Genomic DNA, 20,758 nt, shown 5'->3' with positions numbered 1-20,758 from the left:
ACAGAGTTGTTCCACCTGGCCTTTGGCTTGGAGACTATTTGATTCCCTCCCTCCCTCTCTTTCTTTTTTCTTTTCCTTCTCCTCCTGCAATGAGGCTACATTTTAATATTTTAATGTTCCATTATTTTAATGTTGTATTTTATTTTTGTTTTTAAGTTGTAATCATTCATCGTTTTTATTATTGCTTGTAAGCCGCTCTGAGCCCAGCCTTGGCTGGGGAGGGCGGGGTATAAATAAATAAATAAATAAATAAATATTATTATTATTATTATTATTATTACCACTTGGTAGGCTTGACGTTGAGCTCTAACCAGTGTCCAGTCAGATTCGGAATGAGTTATTCGCCACCGGCGCTCTAGCCGTCTCAATGATTATTTCATTGCCCTCAGATCCGTGGAAAACCATGCAATCGGAGAGGGCGCTTCGGAGCCAAACAGTCAATAGCCGTGGTTAACTCCACATTCCAGCGGGCCACCAGGGAATTGGCTGAAAGGCCATCAACATGGGATAAAGCATCCCCTACCACTCTCTGGAAACCATTTGGATCCATTAAGTGGCAGGGGCGGACCATCCGAATTGGTCCCACCTCCCTGCAGGAAATGTAAAGAATGCTGGTGGTATTTGACTCCTAGTAAGTTATCTAAAACGTATAGAGTAAGTTCAAATATCTGCTGGAAATGTACAGAACAAGTGGGTATCTTTTGCTATATTTTGCAGCATATTTAAGTGCCCCCCACCCTAATTAATGCTTTTTTTCATTCCGTTTTACCCTTGAGCAGCTAATTTAAGTCGTCTCCATCGTAATCAAGGCTTTTTTCATCCCATTTGTTCCCTTGCACAACTAATTTATGCTCCCCCCCCCCCATCAATATTCAAGCCGTTTCTGGTTGCAGTGTTCTGAGGTGACATTTGGTGCTATAGTTTTTTCCTATTTTTGCGTTTTTGTTTTTGTGGCTTTTTCATTTTTGACTGAAGCTTGTTTTTTGTTTTATGATTGATTTATTGATTGATTGCTTGACTGTGGAAAGGGATAAAAGCTCCCCATTCAAACAATGACTATCATCAATGTAGGTACGAAAAGAAAATAATTTTAATTTTTATCATCTACAATACTGTCTTAGTTATTTTATGGTACAGAACATTGATTATTGCTTTCATTTTATGGATCAATGGTCTTGTTAGATAGTAAAATTCATGTTAAATTGCTGTTTTAGGGGTTGTTTTTAAAAGTCTGGAACGGATTAATGCATTACTTTCTATGGGGAAACATGCCTTGGTTTATGAACGCTTTGGTTTTGGAAGACTTCTGGAACAATTAAGTTTGAGAACCGAGGTACCACTGTAACTCCTAAGATTTAAAATCCTGGAGGAAGAAAATCTGTCCCCACTACTTGATGAAAGGGATTCAAGAAACAAAGTGCTGCTTTGGAGAAGGCCTCACCCCTTCCTTCTTATGTTCAGGAACTTCCTTCCATTTGTCTCCTCTCCATCTTTTCCTCTTTCTCCCTCCACCATCCATCTATCCCTGTCCCCATCTCCTCTCCCCTGGAACTCACCAGATTTCTCCAACGGTCCTGGGAGGGAATGCTCAGAGGTTGTGGGGAGGGATGCGGGAGAGAGCCTGACCAGGTCACCCGTCCATCTTCCTCCTTCCATCCTGGCCAGGGTTGCAGGTTCAGTCTCAGCTAGGTTTGCAGCTTCAGCTTCCTGAGGAGTGCAGAATCCAGAGCAAGTTGCAGCTTCCTGGGAGGGAGGGAAGAAAAAGCCAAGGGAGTCTGAGAGGCCCTGCAGGGATTCTCCTGCCCAAGACATTCTGCTGCCCCTGGAGAAGCCCCAACTGGGCACCCCCTTCCCAAGAGCCCCCACGCTTTTTCAAACACCTTTGGCAATTCCTTTCATCACCTCCTTTCCTTTTTTATTTTATTTTATTTTATTTTGTTTATTCAATCTTTATTGGTTTCAAATCAACACACACACACACACACCAAAAGAAACGAAACAAAAAAGCACAATAAATTTCTTACAAAAAGAAATAGAACAATACATCACGAATGCACAAAATTATTCCAGCCATCAACTTCTGACTTCCTTGATATAGGTTATTTATTTTCTTAATTAGGTAAAGGTACCCTTGACCATTAGGTCCAGTCACACATGATTTTTGGGGTTGCAATGCTCATCTCGCTTTACTGGCTGAGGGAGCTGGCGTTTGTCCGCACTCAGCTTCCGGGTCATGTGACCAGCATGACTAAGCCACTTCTGGCGAACTAGAGCAGCGCACGGAAACACCGTTTACCTTCCCGCCGGAGCAGTACCTATTTACCTACTTGCACTTTTGACGTGCTTTCGAACTGCTAGGTTGGCAATTTTCTTAATTACTTGCCTCTGTTTTTCAATAAACTTTATCTTTGTTAAATCTTGTCTGAATTCTTTGTACCTTATTCAATTCCGAGTTATTCAAAGCATTTTAAAGTTTTTATAAGGGGACACTTTTTATAAGGGGACACTGTTCTTTTAAATATTGTCTATAGAGCTCCCAGTTCCTTTTAAACTTTTGGGTCGATCGATTTCTTATCTTTTCCGTCATCTGTGCTACTTTTATAAATTGAAGGATTTTTACTTGCCACTCCTCTTCTGATGGAATTTTATCTCCTTTCTATCCCTTGGCAATCAGCATCCCCATTTTCAAACACCTTTGGCAAGTCCTTTCACCTGCCTGTCCCACCTCCCTTCGCAAGGCTGGCACTGTATGCACATTAGTGGCCTGAGAGTAGATCCCATGGAACTTAAGAGTTCATCTGCAAAGGACTGCTCTGAATACATGGGTGGCCCTTGCATGGAGAAGAAGGAAGCCGCTTGCTTGCATCTGGACCCCCTGGAAGAGGCGGGGGATCCGCCCACTGCTCCCTCTGCCCACGCTGCCTCCTCCTCTGCCCTCCTGCCCTGCAAACACCCTTTGCTCTTGTTCCTCAGGGGAGAGAGGCGGCTGGTGGAAAGAGCCTTCAAACCCACCCCTTTCCTCCTCTGCTGCCCAGTGAGAGGGGAAGGAGCTGCAGCGCCTGGTTCACTTCATGGTTTACTGGGATTGTGAATGAACATGTCCTCTGCCTTCCATGCGGTGGGAGTGGGGTGGGTTAAAAGTGGTGAGGAGACCCCCCCCTCCAGTCCTTTTGGGAAACAGGAGTTTTGTTCAGGAGTAAACAACTTAGATGGCAAGTTCACAAGAGAAGCACTTTGGAGCACTGCTTGCTCTTACTATGTGTTTGGACCTAGAGGACAACATACACGTTTACACCACAGGATTCCTTAAAGAGGGCTTTTTTTTAAAATTCAAAGGCCATTTCTACAAAATGGAAGTATTCTGCTGGCAGTCCTGTACAGGAAAGTTTTCAATGCTTTAAATTTTTTGGTGTTTTTGTTGGAAGCCGCCCAGAGTGGCTGAGGCAACACAGTCAGATGGGGCAGGGTGCAAGTAATGAATTCTTTATTCTTATTCTTATTCTTCCCTTCTAAGCCCATCCTACTATGCATGCTGGTCAGAGACTCTGTCCCAACCTCCCCCTTGAACGCAACAGGGTTTTCCTAGTTCTACTGCTATTCTTTACATTCCTATACTGCCCTTCCTCCAAAGATCACAGGGCAACTTACAAGAGAAAAACACAGAGATGCATAGCAGAGTAAGAAATAAAAACAACCCCCCCCCCAATTCAGTTGTGAAGTCCACAGATTTTTAATGAGCCAAACGCCTGGGAGAAGAGCAAGACTTTCGCCTGTTGCCTAAAGATAAGGTCCTCCTCCAAGGGGTCTTCTGCTGGAGTATAGATATTAAATTTAAATTAATACTATTAAGGCGATCCTGGCCAGCAATGCACACCCCTCTCCCCTTGCCCGCCTCCTTCCCTGCAACTCCCTTTGCACCAGATCCCTGCAGGAGGAAGCTTCTCCCCCCCCCCTCCCCTTCAAGCCCCCTTTAGGAAAACAGCTCCCTTTCCTCCCTTCTCCCCCTCCCCGTCCGGGGGCTTCTCATCCTGGACCCCCTCGCAAAGCCCCTTCCCTCCTTCCCCGCCACTGGCTTTGCACTCACCCGAAATCCTGGGCAGCGGGGGCGCGAATGGGAGCCCCCGCGTGGGAGGCAGGGAGTGAGGGCGCTTAATTAGGAGGCTTAATTAGGAAGAAGCCCCCTCCTCCGCCTCCGCAGGATGCAGCCCCGCTTCCCGCCTCCTTCCCTCCCTCCTTTGCAAACTCCGATTTTGTCTCTGCTGGTGAAGCCGGAAGTGGAGGCAACTCTGAGGAGGAAGGAGAAATTTCTCCCCACGTTCAGCCTCTTGTCTGTTATTTGATAACTGGGGGAAGGAAAACCTTGCAGCACCCAACCAATGGGGAGAGGAGGGAGGGAATGTATGCATAGGGAAAATAAGTTCATACATTGCCCCAGCTGAACAGTGCTTGCTTTGGACCCCCGCTTTTGCAAGAACGTATTGTCTTCAATAAGGGAGGCGGGTGGCGCTGTGGGTTAAACCTCAGAGCCTAGGGCTTGCCGATCAGAAGGTTGGCAGTTCAAATCCCCATAAAGTGGTGTGCTCCTGTTGCTCTGTTTCTGCTCCTGCCAACATAGCAGTTTGAAAGCACATCAAACTGCAAGTAAATAAATAGGTACCTGTTGTAGACAAAATCTGCCCTTATTCCCTTATGGGGGACACAAGAGCCCTTATAGAGTCCTTTGCAGGTTCTCCATCAGTAGGAGAAAATAACAAGAGACCAACCAGAGAATATTGAGAAGCAAAGCAGCTAGTAAGACTGATCTTTATTGAACTGTTGCAACACGGTGCTCCCCACACATGCAGGAGGATGGAGGATGGAGGAGGACCCCGAAGAAAGGTGTGCCTGCCCTTTCATTGACCTTTTAAATTCCCTAACTTGGAGCTCAAGACCACCCCTCCATACATCATACCTACATCACAGAAGGGGTGTAACCCAAGACCACCCACAAACATCATACCTACATCACAGAAAAGGCGATCTACAACAGAAATTTGAATGTTGTTGTTTTTCCTGTCTGCCTGGTTATCTGATAGCCTTTCCTCATAGTCTGGCCATCCCTTTGAGATGGGAATTACCCAATTCCTGAGACAATGAGAAGGTTCCCTCACCCCCTCCCTCCTTGCAGGGAAAACATTTCTTCAGTTTGGGAGTCAAAATGGTTTCAGGACAGTCTTCCTGTGCTGCTTCAGACTTGTGGTCCACATATCTATGTACGTGCTTGGTTGGTACATTTATGAACATTTATTATATATATAAGACCTTAATTTTTTTTTACTACATACCGCACCAGCGGGAAGATAAATGGCGTTTCCGTGCACTGCTCTGGTTCGCCAGAGGCGGCTTAGTCACGCTGGCCACATGAACCAGAAGCTGTATGCCGGCCAGTAAAGCGAGATGAGCGCCACAACCCCAGAGTCAGTCATGACTGGACCTCACAGTCAGGGGTCCCTTTACCTTTTGTCCTCAATAAACTCTTTACTGCTTCTCCAATTTTGTTCAGATGGTATTTTAAGGAAGGGGATCAAGGGTCTCAGGACCCACTTCTTACAATGTATGAAGTAGCTTATGGCAAAAGAGCCTAATAACTCTTTTGGGTAACTGAATAAATTATTTTAATAAATATTTAAATGGAGAACATATTTTGCCTTCTCATGTTCATGCAAACATGCTTCCACTCCAACCTCACTTAGCATTAAATTGTGGGTGGACATAGCAGATGCCACAGAGATTTCTCCAAGTGGTTCTTTATAGTAAGCTGGAACTGAACTGAACAGCAAACAGCTCAGCCGCCCTCCTTTTATAGGCAGCCGGCTGTCAACAACAACCCAGGGTTTCCCGCCTAAATTGTCTGATGTGGACCTGAGTGAAAACTATACACACAATACCCCTGGTGGCCAGGGTGAGAACTTCAATACATAACACTTAGTCCCCCCCTTCCACCTCAGCAAATAATTTTTTATACAGAAATCTCCTGGACAGAAGTCTCCCTGTTTGCATTACAGGGAGGGCTCAGCCTCTGTCTACCTTATTGCACACTAATTACACACAATGTCTTTTGCAGTGTCCTGTATTCTCCTCAAAGAAACACTCCAGAGACACAGGAACGGTGAGATGCAGCAGCAGCAGCTTGACAGATTAGCTGGGGATTTTGATCCAGAAAAGGAGCAGAGGGGGAAAGGTTAAGCAGAATCCCCCCCATGTTGTCCTTAGGTGTGCTCAGTCTTCACCTGCTTCATGACTCCACCTGGCATGAGAAAGAAGGAGCTCCAGGAAACAGGAAGTGGTCCTTCAACCAGCCAGGACATCTCACAATCACAGACAGATCCAGTCTCCTGCTGGGGAGTCAAGAGTGGCCCTGGGGTGGCAGAGAGAGGAGGGGAAGGGGCCAGGGACAGAAGGAATGGCAGGGCTCCAGATGCTCCCTTGAACCCCCCTCCCTTGACACCAAGGGGAGCTCCTCTTCTGGGGCTGAAAGCATTGGCGTGGAGGTTTGGTTTTTGTCAGGATTGCAAGGAAGGGGGGAAAGGAAACGTAAAACACACCCACCCATGGACACACTAAGAACTGAATGAAAACAGGCCTGGCTGAAGGAATAGCTACTGGAGAGCATAATGTGGGGTGTAGCTGTAATGCTCACCTGCCTCCCTGGACTGGTCTTTTATTGGGGTCAGGGAGCTGAGGTGGTCGATCAACATGAAGTTCCCAGGTTACCTTTCCTTCTGGTCAGCTATTCCAGCTCTTGTCTCCCCCCCCCATTTCTTTCTTTATGGAGGGGCAAATGCTATGCACTTTGTATAGATGCAACTACAACCCACAACTGGAATCTTCTGGGTGCACTGAGATCACCCCCCCCCATAGAATAGATTCCCTCAGCATCTTGCCCCACCTCCCAGAAGGCAAGATCATCTGGTCAAAGTGTTTGTTTCGGACAACATTATATTGCATTTATCTTTATATCAGCAATAATAAATATATTAACTGGGTTATGAATAACAGTTTAGATACTCCTTCCTCCTGGGCTGTGTTCAGAAAGTGGTGGGGGGGGATGAGTGTTCAGACCCCTGGGCTCTCACTTGTGGGGTGCCTCAGGGTTCTGTCCTCTCCCCCATGCTTTTTAACATCTACATGCAGCCGCTGGGAGAGATCATCAGGGGGTTTGGGCTGGGTGTTCATCAGTATGCAGATGATACCCAGCTCTACCTTTCTTTCAAATCAGAACCAGTGAAGGCGGTGACAGTCCTGTGTGAGTGTCTGGAGGCGGTTGGAGGATGGATGGCGGCAAACAGATTGGGATTGAATCCCGACAAGACAGAAGTACTGTTTCTGGGGGACAGGAGGCGGGCAGGTGTGGGGGATTCCCTGGTCCTGAATGGGGTAACCGTGCCCCTGAAGGACCAGGTGCGCAGCCTGGGAGTCATTTTGGACTCACAGCTGTCCATGGAGGCACAGGTTAAATCCGTGTCCAGGGCAGCTGTGTACCAGCTCCATTTGGTACGTAGGCTGAGACCCTATCTGCCTGCGGACTGCCTCGCCAGAGTGGTGCATGCTCTGGTTATCTCCTGCTTGGACTACTGCAATGCGCTCTACGTGGGGCTACCTTTGAAGGTGACCCGGAAACTACAACTAATCCAGAATGCAGCAGCCAGACTGGTGACTGGGAACGGCCGGCGAGATCATATAACACCGGTCTTGAAAGACCTACATTGGTTCCCAGTACGTTTCCGAGCACAATTCAAAGTGTTGGTGCTGACCTTTAAAGCCCTAAACGGTCTTGGTCCAGTATACCTGAAGGAGCGTCTCCACCTCCATCGTTCTACCCGGACACTGAGGTCCAGCACCGAGGGCCTTCTGGCGGTTCCCTCACTGCGAGAAGCCAAATTACAGGGAACCAGGCAGAGGGCCTTCTTGGTAGTGGCGCCCTCCCTGTGGAACACCCTCCCATCAGATGTCAAAGCGATAAACAACTACCAGAGTTTTAGAAGACATCTGAAGGCAGCCCTGTTTAGGGAAGCTTTTAATGTTTGATGTATCATAGTATTTTAATATTCTTTTGGAAGCCGACCAGAGTGGCTGGGGAAACCCAGCCAGATGGGCGGGGTATAAATAATAAATTATTATTATTATTATTATTATTATTATTATTATTATTATTATTATTATTACTGTCAACATGAACTTTGTCTGAAGTTTCAGACATACCCATTTTGTTCAAGAAAAGATGCAGAAAATACTTTTCCTTTTTGATTCTGGGCACTTGACTTCTTCCATCCTGCTACCATCAAGGCAAACGTTTGGGGCAGATATCCAGGGCCCCACTCAGCAGCAGCAACAGGGGGAGGAGGAGGCCCCACAAACATTTCCCACATTTTGAAGTTAAATGATACAAAGCCCCTTCAAGAATTGACAGAAGCTTACCAGGGTACATTTCCTACTAGTCAGCTATTCAGGCTCCTCATTCCTCCCCATTTCTTTATGGAGGGTCAAAGGCTATGCACTTTGTATAGACGTAACTACAACCAACATCTGGTATCTTCTGGGTGTACCAAGGTGGCCTCCTTCTGCATTGTCAGCAAGTGACAAGTGTCCTGGAACAATCCCCAGTGTCTCTACAGAAAATGTTACTGATGGGCTTGTAGGGCCAGGGGACATAGGCAGTCTGCTAGGTGGATAGGGTTGTGGGATAGAAATGTCAATAACCAAAGACTGAACTGGAATAAATTTGTAACCTGCCTCAAGATTCTTTGTGGTTGACTGCCACAAAAATAAGAGAAAGAATAGAAATACTTAAATTCCCCTATTAATATTAATGAAATAAAAGAAGGAATTGTGACTTCTAAGAATGGTAAAGTCCCTGGTGCGGATGGCATTTCTTTAATGAATTACAAAAAAATTGGAAGAGATCATATTACCAATGTTAGAAAAAATAATGAACAAAATTTTAGAAGGAGGACAAGTGCCAGAATAATGACAAGAGGCCCTAATTACATTGATACTGAAATATGGACCCAATTTAGAGTAAATTAAGATTTATAGACCAAGACAAATTTACAGCAACGTAAGATTGGTAGTAGATACAATAGTATACCTAGAAATGAGAGCAGATAAAAAGGCAGCCAAGATCTTGGTGGATGCGGAGAAAGCATTGGATCATGTTTTGGGGGCATTCATGCAAAACACTTTGGAAATGATGAGTTTGGGTGAGAAAATATGTAGTGGTATAAAAGCGATTTATAATTCCCAACAGGTCAGACTAATTATAAATGGTGAAACATCAGAAGCTTTTAATATCTCTAAGGGAACAAGACAGGGCTGCCCTCTTTCTCCTCTCCTCTTTATCACACTTCTGGAAGTGTATTTGAAAGCAATAAGAGAAGACCCTAGAATAGAAGGAATTAAAGTTTGACAAAGGGCCTATAACAGGGGTCTGCAACCTGCGGCTCCGGAGCCGCATGTGGCTCTTTTACACCTTTGCCGCGGCTCCGGGGCGGATACTAGCGAGGGGAGGAGGCGCATTGTGCGCCCCGACACTCCCCACTGTGGCGGGCGCTGTACTGGCTGTGACGTCGCATGGGGGCGGTGCGTGCGTTAGTCACGCACCGTCCCAACGTCACCTTCCCGCCCACTGTCAGATCAGAGGGCAGCGGCGCGCATGCTTTAAATGTCGCAATGGTTTTGCGGCTCTCAGTTGTTGTTTTTCTTCGGAAACGGGTCCTAGTGGCTCTTTTTGTCTTAAAGGTTGCAGACCCCTGGCCTATAAGGTCGGAGCCTTCACAGACAATCTAATAATTACAACAGAAAACCTTCTAGAGCAGCGGTTCTCAACTTGTGGGTCCCCAGATGTTGTTGGACTACAACTCCCATCATCCCTGAGCTCTGGCCTTGCTAGCTAGGGGTGATGGGAGTTGCAGTTCAGCAACATCTGGGGGCCCACAGGTTGAGAAACTGCTCTAGAAAGTACTATACAGTGGTACCTCGGGTTACATATGCTTCAGGCTACATAAGCTTCAGGTTACAGACAGTGCTAACCCAGAAATAGTACCTCGGGTTAAGAACTTTGTTTCAGGATAAGAATGGAAATCGTGTGGTGGTGGCGTGGCGGCAGCAGGAGGCCCGAATAGCTAAAGTGGTGCTTCAGGTTAAGAATAGTTTCAGGTTAAGAATACACCTCTGGAACAAATTAAGTACGTAACCCGAGGTACCACTGTATTAAGACCTCCCCATGTAAATTAGTGGATATTTCCTAAGGTTCCATATTGACTAAAGCTTCTCCGCTGTGTGAGTTTGCCAATGTAATGTAAGTTTATCCTTCCTGTTGAAGCTTTTTCCACATTCAGTACATTTAAATGGTTTCTCCCCCGTGTGAGTTCGCTGGTGTATTCTAAGGTGTCCACTTTTACTGAAGCTCTTTCCACATTCAATACATTTAAATGGTTTCTCCTCTATGTGAGTTTGTAGATGTCTTCTAAGTATTACATTTTGACTGAAGCTCTTTCCACATTCAATACATTCAAATGGTTTCTCCCCCGTGTGAGTTCGTTGATGTATTCTAAGGTGTCCACTTCTACTGAAACTCTTTCCACATTCAATACATTTAAATGGTTTCTCCCCCGTGTGAGTTCGTTGATGTATTCTAAGGTATTCATTTTGACTGAAGCTGTTTCCACATTCAATACATGCAAATGGTTTCTCCCCCGTGTGAGTTCGTTGGTGTCTTCTAAGTGCTCCACTTTCACTGAAGCACTTTCCACATTCAAAACATTTAAATGGTTTCTCCCCCGTGTGAGTTCGTTGGTGTACTCTAAGGTGTCCACTTCTACTGAAGCTCTTTCCACATTCAAAACATTTAAATGGTTTCTCCCGCGTGTGAGTTCGTTGGTGTATTCTAAGTGCTCCACTTTGACTGAAGCTATTTCCACATTCAATACATTTAAAAGGTTTCTCCCCCGTGTGAGTTCGTTGATGTCTTCTAAGTGTCCCACTTCTACAGAAGCTCTTTCCACATTCAATACATTTAAATGGTTTCTCCCCCATGTGAGTTCCTTGGTGTATTCTAAGGTCTCCACTCTTACTGAAGCCCTTTCCACATGCAATACATTTAAAAGGTTTCTCTTCTATGTGAGTTTGTACATGTCTTCTAAGTGCTCCACTTTCACTGAAGCCCTTTCCACATTCAATACATTTCAATGGTTTCTCCCCCGTGTGAGTTCGTTGGTGTATTTTAAGTGTTCCATATTGACTGAAGCTCTTTCCACATTCAATACATGCAAATGGTTTCTCCCCCGTGTGAGTTCGTTGGTGTATTATAAGTGTTCCATATCGACTGAAGCACTTTCCACATTCAGTACATTCAAATGGTTTTTCCCCTGTGTGAGTTCGTTGATGTATTCTAAGGTTTCCATTTTGACTGAAGCTGTTTCCACATTCAATACATTTAAATGGTTTCTCCTCTGTGTGAGTTCGTTCGTGCATTCTAAGTGTTCCATATCGACTGAAGCACTTTCCACATTCAGTACATTCAAATGGTTTTTCCCCCGTGTGAGTTCGTTGGTGTGTTCTTAGTGCTCCATTTTTACCGAAGCTCTTTCCACATTCAATACATTCAAATGGTTTCTCCCCTGTGTGAGTTCCTTGATGTTTTCTAAGAGTTCCATTGTCCCTGAAGCTCTTTCGATAGTCAGTACATTGAAATGGTTTCTCCTCTATGTGGATTCGTTGATGTGTCCTCAGTCTTCCACTGTGACTAAAGCACATCCCACGTTCCAGGCATTTAAACTGTTTTTTTGTTCTTCCCAATGAATTCACAGATGGCTCCATAGAATTCTGGCCATCATGTTCCTCACCTGTTTGGGAATGGGGAGGAAGGGGAAGAGAATCCTGTTAAGACTTACAAGAAAGGAACTGAACACACGTCAATTGCAATATGCACCTTCTCCTATTTTAACACTGTCTCCTTTCTCCACTGTCCTATCTATGTTCCAAACTTTTAGGAATGCAGATAATGGCAAGAACAACACATGGTCATTCCATTCACACTTAATAAACTGCATTATTTTATAATCTATGGTGGAATTGGCTTCTTAGACACATCTCTGTATTTCTCTTTTTCCAGGGAGGAAATGATCACAAGTTCGAGTAGCAGTCTCTCCTATGACTAAGAAAACTGAAGTGTTACTTTGCCACATGTAACTGTAAAAATATTCCAATATATTAGTATCCCCAAACATCCCCCAGATGTTTTGGGACTACAATTCCCATCATCCCTGACCACTGGTCCTGTTAGCTAGGGATGATGGGAGTTGTAGTCCTTAACATCTGGAGGGCCAAGTTTGGGGATGCCTGTATTAGAACATAAGAAGAGCTTGCTTGATTGGGAAAAGGCCCACCTAGTCCAGGATCCTGTTCTCACAGTGGCCAGCTAGATGCCTGTGGGAAACCAGCAAGCCGGATTTGAGTACAAGAGCCCTCTGCCTTCCTGTGCTTTCCAGGAACTAGTATTAAGAAGCATAATTGCCTAGGACCACGAGGGCAGAGCAGAGACGTCAGTCTAATCCTCTTTTTTCAAGCTATCCAAATTGTTGGCCATCATTCCTGTAGGATGGAATTCCATAGATTAAAAATGCAGAAATACAACTAAGAACACTTTCGGACCACAAATCAATAATTATTGAACTAAAAGGCGAGAAAAATACTCCATTTAGAGTATTGCTCATATTTTGGGCAATAGAATGAAAGGTGTTTTAGCAGAAAAAATTCAGCACAATCAGGCCTGCTTTCTACCAGGACGTCAGATGAAGGAAAATATTGTTACGATATAGAAGCAATGCAGCTGCGAGATGCTAGCTTGAAAACATCACATGATGTTGGGACTGTCCGTGGGAAACAGAGGGACAGTCAATTCAGTGTGAAGCACCGGAATTAGCTCAGAGTGTAATATGAGCTGTACAGGAAGTACAGGAAGTGTTTGTCATTCGACTGCTGGAGCTTGAAGAGAGCAGTCATGTTTTTTGTAATGCTGCAAAGACAGAAATAAAGGCATGTAAATACGTTTCTGTCTATCTCTTTTCCCTGCTGGGGGGGCAAGAAAGAGGGGGGGGTGTTCTTCTCACACTGAGAAGGATCGCCTATCGCGACCTCTGCCTGGATCTCGCTGAGGAATGCAGACAGGGAGGTTAACAGGAGATCAAGTCGGGTGCCTGGAGAGTTGCCAGTTACTACTCATATAGGCTTGAATCCCGACAAATATAAGGAATATAATTGATATTATTCAATACTTGGAAGTAAAAATTGAGAAAAAAGCGGGCTTAATGTTTATAGATGCTGAAAAGGCTTTTGATAATGTTTCATGGGCTTTTATGAAAAAGATAAAAGAAAAAATGAATTTTGAGGAAGCATTTGGGAGAGGAATTGATGCAATTTATTTCTACCAACAGTCTATGCTGATTGTTAATATGGTGATAACAGAAAAGTGTAAAATAAGGAAGGGGACAAGACAAGGATATCCCCTATCACCATTATTATTTATTTTGGTATTAGAGGCCCTGGTGAGGGAGACAAAGTGGAGAAATTAATTACAGGAATAACAGTAGAAAATAAAGCATATAAATTAAAAGCTTTCACAGTTCACCTTGTAATTACAGTGAAGGATTCCATAAATACTCCACCGAAGGTGGTAGAAAAGATGCAGGACTTCGGGCAGGCCGGGGGCTTTAAACTAAACAAGAATAAGACTCCTCAATGCCTTGTTTGCCTCAGTCTTCTCCGATAAAGAAAACAATGCCCGACCTGAAGAATTTGGAGCAAATGATTCAGCAGAGGAAACACAGCCCAGAATAACTAAGGAGATAGTACAAGAATACTTGGCTAGTTTAGATGTATTCAAGTCTCCAGGGCCAGATGAACTGCATCCAAGAGTATTAAAAGAACTGGCAGATGTGATCTCAGAACCACTGGCAGTCATCTTTGAGAATTCCTGGAGAACAGGCGAAGTCCCGGCAGACTGGAGGAGGGCAAATGTTGTCCCTGTTTTCAAAAAGGGGAAAAGAGAGGACCCAAATAATTATCGCCCAGTCAGTCTGACATCAATACCAGGGAAGATTCTGGAGCAGATCATTAAGCGAACAGTCTGTGAGCACCTAGAAAGGAATGCTGTGATCACCAATAGTCAGCATGGATTTCTGAAAAATAAGTCATGTCAGACTAACCTGATCTCATTTTTTGACAGAATTACAAGCCTGGTAGATGAAGGGAACACAGTGGATGTAGCCTACCTTGATTTCAGCAAGGCATTCGACAAGGTGCCCCATGATATTCTTGTAAAGAAGCTGGTAAAATGCGGTCTTGACTATGCTACCACTCAGTGGATTTGTAACTGGCTGACTGACCGAACCCAAAGGGTGCTCATCAATGGTTCCTCTTCATCCTGGAGAAGAGTGACTAGTGGGGTGCCACAGGGTTCTGTCTTGGACCCGGTCTTATTCAACATCTTTATCAACGACTTGGATGATGGACTCAAGGGCATCCTGATCAAATTTGCAGATGACACCAAACTGGGAGGGGTGGCTAACACCCCAGAGGACAGGATCACACTTCAAAACGACCTTGACAGATTAGAGAACTGGGCCAAAACAAACAAGATGAGCTTTAACAGGGAGAAATGTAAAGTATTGCACTTGGGCAAAAAAAATGAGAGGCACAAATACAAGATGGGTGACACCTTGCTTGAGAGCAGTACATGTGAAAAGGATCTAGGAGTCTTGGTTGACCACAAACTTGACATGAGCCAACAGTGTGACGCGGCAGCTAAAAAAGCCAATGCAATTCTGGGCTGCATCAATAGTATAGCATCTAGATCAAGGGAAGTAATAGTGCCACTGTATTCTGCTCTGGTCAGACCTCACCTGGAGTACTGTGTCCAGTTCTGGGCACTACAGTTCAAGAAAGACACTGACAAACTGGAACGTGTCCAGAGGAGGGCAACCAAAATGGTCAAAGGCCTGGAAACGATGCCTTGTGAGGAACGGCTAAGGGAGCTGGGCATGTTTAGCCTGGAGAAGAGGAGGTTAAGGGGTGATATGATAGCCATGTTCAAATATATAAAAGGATGTCATATAGAGGAGGGAGAAATGTTGTTTTCTGCTGCTCCAGAGAAGCAGACATGGAGCAATGGATCCAAACTACAAGAAAGAAGATTCCACCTAAACATTAGGAAGAACTTCCTGACAGTAAGAGCTGTTCGACAGTGGAATTTGCTGCCAAGGAGTGTGGTGGAGTCTCCTGTTTTGGAGGTCTTTAAGCAGAGGCTTGACAACCATATGTCAGGAGTGCTTTGATGGTGTTTCCTGCTTGGCAGGGGGTTGGACTCGATGGCCCTTGTGGTCTATTCCAACTCTATGATTCTATGATTCTAAGTTTTTGGTAAAAAACACAATGGAGCAAGACCAAAAGAAATTACAACAGAAAACAGAGTTAGTTATACATAACAAAGTCAAATACTGGGATATCTGTTTGACAGCTAAGAATATTAATATTTTTAAGGACAATTACAAGAATGAGTGGAAAGAAATAAAAAGAGCTTTAGAGATATGGGGAAGAATGAATTTATCATTTTGGGGAGGAATATCAGTAATAAAAATGAATGTATTGCCAAAAATGTTATTTTTATTCTAAGCAGTCCAGGCAATAGGCAACACAGGATGCTTTGAAAAATGGCAAGAAGATATATCTAGGTTTATCAGACAAGGGACGAAACCAAGTATAAAAAATAAATTATTAACAGATGTAAGAGAGAGAGGAGGTTTCACCCTGCCGGATTTGAAACTTTATTATGAAGCATCCTGTATCTGCTAGAACCGGGAATGGATTACATTAGAAAACACAGATACTGTATTTTAGATCTGGAAGGACACAAATAATGTATAGCATGCATATTTATGGTAGGAAAAGGCCAAGGTGCATAGAGCTTTTCAGAATCATATAGTAAGAAAACCAATGTTTAGGGTATGGGAGAAGTATAAAAATTTGCTTCAGTAAAAAACACCCTGGTGGCTTTCCCCCTTGGAAGCAATATCTCTGAAAAAAATTGAATATGAGAAGTAATTGGCCGACTTACAGAGAGGTGTTAACTGCAGTTGAAAACCAACTGAAATTAAACGATTTTGAAGAGATAAGGGAAGCTGTACCTGACTGGTTACAGTACCATCAACTAAACGATATCTTTAAGATAGACAAAAAGACAGGTTTTAGTTATGAGACATCACAATTTCAAAAAGAACTCTTAGTTCTTGGGAAACGACTTAGGACATAACATACAAATGGCAGATTGGGAGAGGCTTTGGAAAACAAATCTGAAATTCACAGCTTGCTGTTCATTGAAAGAAAACTACATGAAAATGATGTACTGGTGGTATTTGACTCCTAGTAAGTTATCTAAAACGTATAGAGTAAGTTCAAATATCTGCTGGAAATGTAAAGAAGCGGGCACCTTTTGCTATATGTGGTGGTCATGTAAGATAACAGTATCATTTTGGGAAATGGTATATAATGAAAAAGTAGAGACATCACTTTGCTAACGAGCGCAGTGAAAACCAGGAAGCAAAAAAAAAAAAAAAAAAAAAAGGCTGGGGAACGCACGGGATGAGGGGCAGGGGAGTGTGCTTTTTACTTCTGCAGCTTGTTTTGAGGCAGGATAGATTTGAGCATTGTCTGGGTCCCAGTGCCCCTACTCCTTTTTTATGCTCCATTCTATTGCTGCCAGTGGCTGTTCATTACTCAAACTGAACCTGATACCAGTAGCCACGTGTACAAACAAAGTAGAAGGCTGCAAGGAGGAGCGCTTTTACACAGCTAATGGCGAATCCCCTGCAATCCAAGTCCTGATCACTTGCTCAAATCTATCCTGCCTCAAAATAAGCAACAGAACGAAAAGGCTGCAAACTGTTAAATGGAAAAAAAACCCAGGCACAGGGCAAATACCTTAGGTAAAATAGTAAAGGGAGACAGGTGATTCAAAGCCAGCAGGCACTTTTAAAAGTGGTGCGCAGCCAGCAATAGCTGCAGAAGGTCCGCCCGCTCCCTAAACGGAGCAATGAGGCTGCAGAGGGACGGCAGGACACAGGAGGGGAAGGATCGGGAAGGATAAAATTTAAGCAACCAGCAGCAAAAATAAAAAATAAAAAACCAACCTCGAGCTCTGAGCCACCAGCGCATTGAAAACCAGGAAGTAAAAAAGGAAGGCTGCTGGAGACTGAAGGGCAGAGGATGAGGGAGAGGGGGAAATTACGCAAATTCCCCGCGTCTCAGCTGATCCGCTGGCTCCTTGAGCCTGCACACTAAACAAACATACAGCTCCTGTCCCTCTTAGTCTGACTCTGATATACCAAAATAATGTATCTGAAGAAGTGTGCATGCACACGAAAGCTCATACCAAGAACTAACTTTGTTGGTCTTTAAGGTGCTACTGGAAGGAATTTTTTTATTTTGACTATGGCAGACCAACACGGCTACCTATCTGTATCTGATATACCAGTAGTTTATTAAATAGATTAGTACAACATTTGATTCAGAATATTTTCCCCCTGTTTTCCTCCTCTGAAAACTAGGTGCGTCTTATGGTCCGGTGCGCCTTATGGAGCAAAAAATACGGTACTATCAGGACCCATGAAATGGATGGAGCGAAGTCATGTGATTCAGAGAATCTCAGGAATTGATTATATAAATGTATTTGATATAAACTTGCAGTTGTAAAAACCAATAAAAATATTTCAAAAAAAGGGAAGTCCATAGATTGACTATGCTTCTGTTGATTCATCATTTGCAAACCCAGAAGTAGGGGCTCCTGTTTTTGAACTTTTCCTCGGAAACCGAAGAGCTTCCATTTTTACTGTTGCACAGCAAATTTAAGTGTCGTCCCCCCCATCGTAATTAAGGTTTTTTTCCATCCCACTTGTATCCTTGAGCAGCTATTTTAAGTCCCCCCTCCCATTGTAATTAAAGCTTTTTTCATCCCATTTGTTCCCTTGCACAGCTGATTTAAGCCCCCAGCCCATCAATATTCAAGCTGTTTCTGGTTGCAGTGTTCTGAGGTGACATTTGGTGCTTTAGTTTTTTCCTACTTTTTGCATTTTTGTTTGTGTGGCTTTTTCATTTTTGATTGTGGCTTCTTTTTTAATTTTAATTTTTATCATCAACAATACTGTCTTCTTTATTTTATGGTACAGAACATTGATTACTGCTTTCATTTCATGGATCAATGGTCTTGTTAGATAGTAAAATTCATGTTAAATTGTTGTTTTAGGGGTTGTTTTTAAAAGTCTGGAATGGATTACCGTATTTTTTGCCCTATAGGACCCACTTTTTCCCCTCCAAAAATGAAGGGGAAATCTGGGTGTGTCCTATGGGGCGAATGCATGCTTTCGCTGAAGCTTGGAGAGCGAGAGGGGTTGGTGCGCACCGACCCCTCTCGCTCTCCAGGCTTCAGGAAGACATCCGCAGCCTAGGCAGCCCTGCGGGAGGTCCGCATCGATGTCTAGGCTGAGGATAGCAGCCTGCCGCCCAGCGCGAGGGACGCCCTAAGGCAGAGCGCCCCTCACGCTGGACAGACATTGGCCAGCCCCACAAGCTCGGGGGACAGCAGGGAGGCGCAGCGCCGCCATCCCGCTGTTCCTGGACCTGGTTCGGTTTCCCCGACCTGCTTTGGGGGGGGAAATAAAGGGGGGAAAAAATTCCTTTATTTCCCCCCCAAAAAACTAGGTGCGTCGTATGGGACGAAAAATACGGTAATCCATTTTGCATTACTTTCTATGGGAAAGCACGCCTTGGTTTTGAAACGCTTTGGTTTTGGAAGTCTTCCGGAACCTATTATGTTTGAGTACCAAGGTACCACTGTAACTCCTAAGATTTAAAATCCTGGAGGAAGAAAATCTGCCCCCCACTACAGTGGTACCTCAGGTTAAGTACTTAATTCGTTCCAGAGGTCTGTTCTTAACATGAAACTGTTCTTAACCTGAAGCACCACTTTAGCTAATGCGGCCTCCTGCTACTGCCGCACGTTTTTTGTTCTCATCCTGAAGCAAAGTTCTTAACCAGAGGTACTATTTCTGGGTTAGCGGAGTCTGTAACCTGAAGCGTATGTAACCCGAGGTACCACTGTACTTTATGAAAGGGATTCAAGAAACAAAGAGCTGCTTTGGAGAAGGCCTCACACCTTCCTTCTTATGTTCAGGAACCTCCTTCCATTTGTCTCCTCTCCATCTTTTCCTCTTTCTCCCTCCACCATACGTCTATCCCTCTCCCCATCTCCTCTCCCCTGGAACTCACCAGATTTCTCCAAGGGTCCTGGGAGGGAATGCTCAGAGGTTGTGGGGAGGGATGCGGGAGACAGCCTGACCAGGTCAACCGTCCATCTTCCTCCTTCCATCCTGGCCAGGGTTGCAGGTTCAGTCTCAGCTAGGTTTGCAGGTTGAGCTTCCTGAGGAGTGCAGAAGCCAGAGCAAGTTGCAGCTTCCTGGGAGGGAGAGAAGAAGCAGCCAAGGGAGTCTGAGAGCCCCTGCAGGGATTCTCCTGCCCAAGACATTCTGCTGCCCCTGGAGAAGCCCCAACTGGGCACCCCCTTCCCAAGAGCCCCCACCCATTTTCAAACACCTTTGGCAATTCCTTTCACCTGCCTGTCCCACCTCCCTTCCTAAGGCTGGCATGGTACGCACATTTGTGGCCTGAGAGTAGATCCCATGGAACTTAAGAGTTAATCTGCAAAGGACTGCTCTGAATACATGGGTGGCCCTTGCATGGAGAAGAAGGAAGCCCCTTGCTTGCATCTGGACCCCCTGGGAGAGGCCGTGAATCCGCCCACTGCTCCCTCCGCCCTCGCTGCCCCCTCCTCTGCCCTCCTGCCCTGGAAACACCCTTTGCTCATGTTGCTCAGGGCAGAGAGGCAGGAAGAGCCTTCAAACCCATCCCTCCTCTGCTGCCCAGTGAGAGGGGAAGGAGCTGCAGTGCCTGGTTCACTTCATGGTTTACTGGGATTGTGGATGAACACGTCCTCTGCCTTCCATGCGGTGGGAGTGGGGTGGGTTAAAAGTGGTGAGGAGCCCCTCTCCAGTCCTTTTGGGAAACAGGAGCTTTGGTTAGGAGTAAACAACTTATATGGCAAGTTCACAAGAGAAGCACTTTGGAGCACTGCTTGCTCTTACTATGTGTTTGGACCTAGAGGACAACATACACGTTTACACCACGGGATTCCTTAAAGAGGGCATTTCTTTATATTTGAGGGCCATTTCTACAAAACAGTAGTCTTATGATGGCAGCCCTATATAGGGAAGTTTTCGATGTTTTAAAATTTTTGGTGTTTTTGTTGGAAGCCGCCCAGAGTGGCTGAGGCAACACAGTTTTTATTTATTTATATTATTATTATTATTATTATTATTATTATTATTATTATTATTCCCTCCTAAGCGCGTCTTGCTATGCATGCTGGTCAGAGACTTTGTCCCAACCCCCCCCTTGACCGCAAGAGGGCTTCCTATTTTTACTGCTGTTCTTTAAATTTCTATACTGCCCTTCCTCCAAAGATCACAGGGCAGCTTCCAATAATAATAATAATAATTTTTTATACCCCGCCCTCCCCAGCCAAGTCCGGGCTCAGAGCGGCTTACAAGCAATAATAAAAACAAGTTGAATGATTACAACTTAAAAACAAAATTAAAATACAACATTAAAATAT

General features: G+C 44.6%; 1 protein-coding gene and 2 long non-coding RNA genes across 5 annotated transcripts in view; 1 reads left to right on the top strand and 2 right to left on the bottom strand.

Moving 5' to 3' along the window:
* LOC308581407 overlaps positions 1–10,219 on the top strand; it is a 39,752-nt gene extending 29,533 nt beyond the window's left edge. The window contains exon 2 of the long non-coding RNA XR_014005061.1: positions 9,801–10,219. This is a non-coding gene — a long non-coding RNA (uncharacterized lncRNA). The remainder of the gene's footprint in view (positions 1–9,800) is intronic.
* LOC308581287 overlaps positions 1–20,758 on the bottom strand; it is a 196,492-nt gene that overhangs the window by 50,869 nt on the left and 124,865 nt on the right. The gene's annotated exons all lie outside the window — the stretch shown is intronic.
* The window catches only part of LOC308580689 (uncharacterized protein), a 50,747-nt gene continuing 38,219 nt past the window's right edge, over positions 8,231–20,758 (bottom strand). For both annotated transcript variants that reach the window (XM_081182709.1, XM_081182710.1), the window contains exons 2-3: positions 19,357–19,543; positions 8,231–11,882 (exon numbers count right to left, since the gene is read on the bottom strand). In XM_081182709.1, coding sequence (XP_081038835.1) covers positions 10,300–11,882; positions 19,357–19,456 — 1,683 coding nt within the window. In that variant the 5' untranslated portion in view covers positions 19,457–19,543 and the 3' untranslated portion in view covers positions 8,231–10,299. The remainder of the gene's footprint in view (positions 11,883–19,356; positions 19,544–20,758) is intronic.

The sequence above is a fragment of the Podarcis bocagei genome (genome assembly GCF_964188305.1).
Source record: "Podarcis bocagei genome assembly, chromosome: 2".
Lineage (NCBI taxonomy): Eukaryota > Metazoa > Chordata > Lepidosauria > Squamata > Lacertidae > Podarcis > Podarcis bocagei.
The sequence above is the reverse complement of the archived record's forward strand: the minus strand, read 5'-3'. Positions and strand labels throughout refer to the sequence as shown.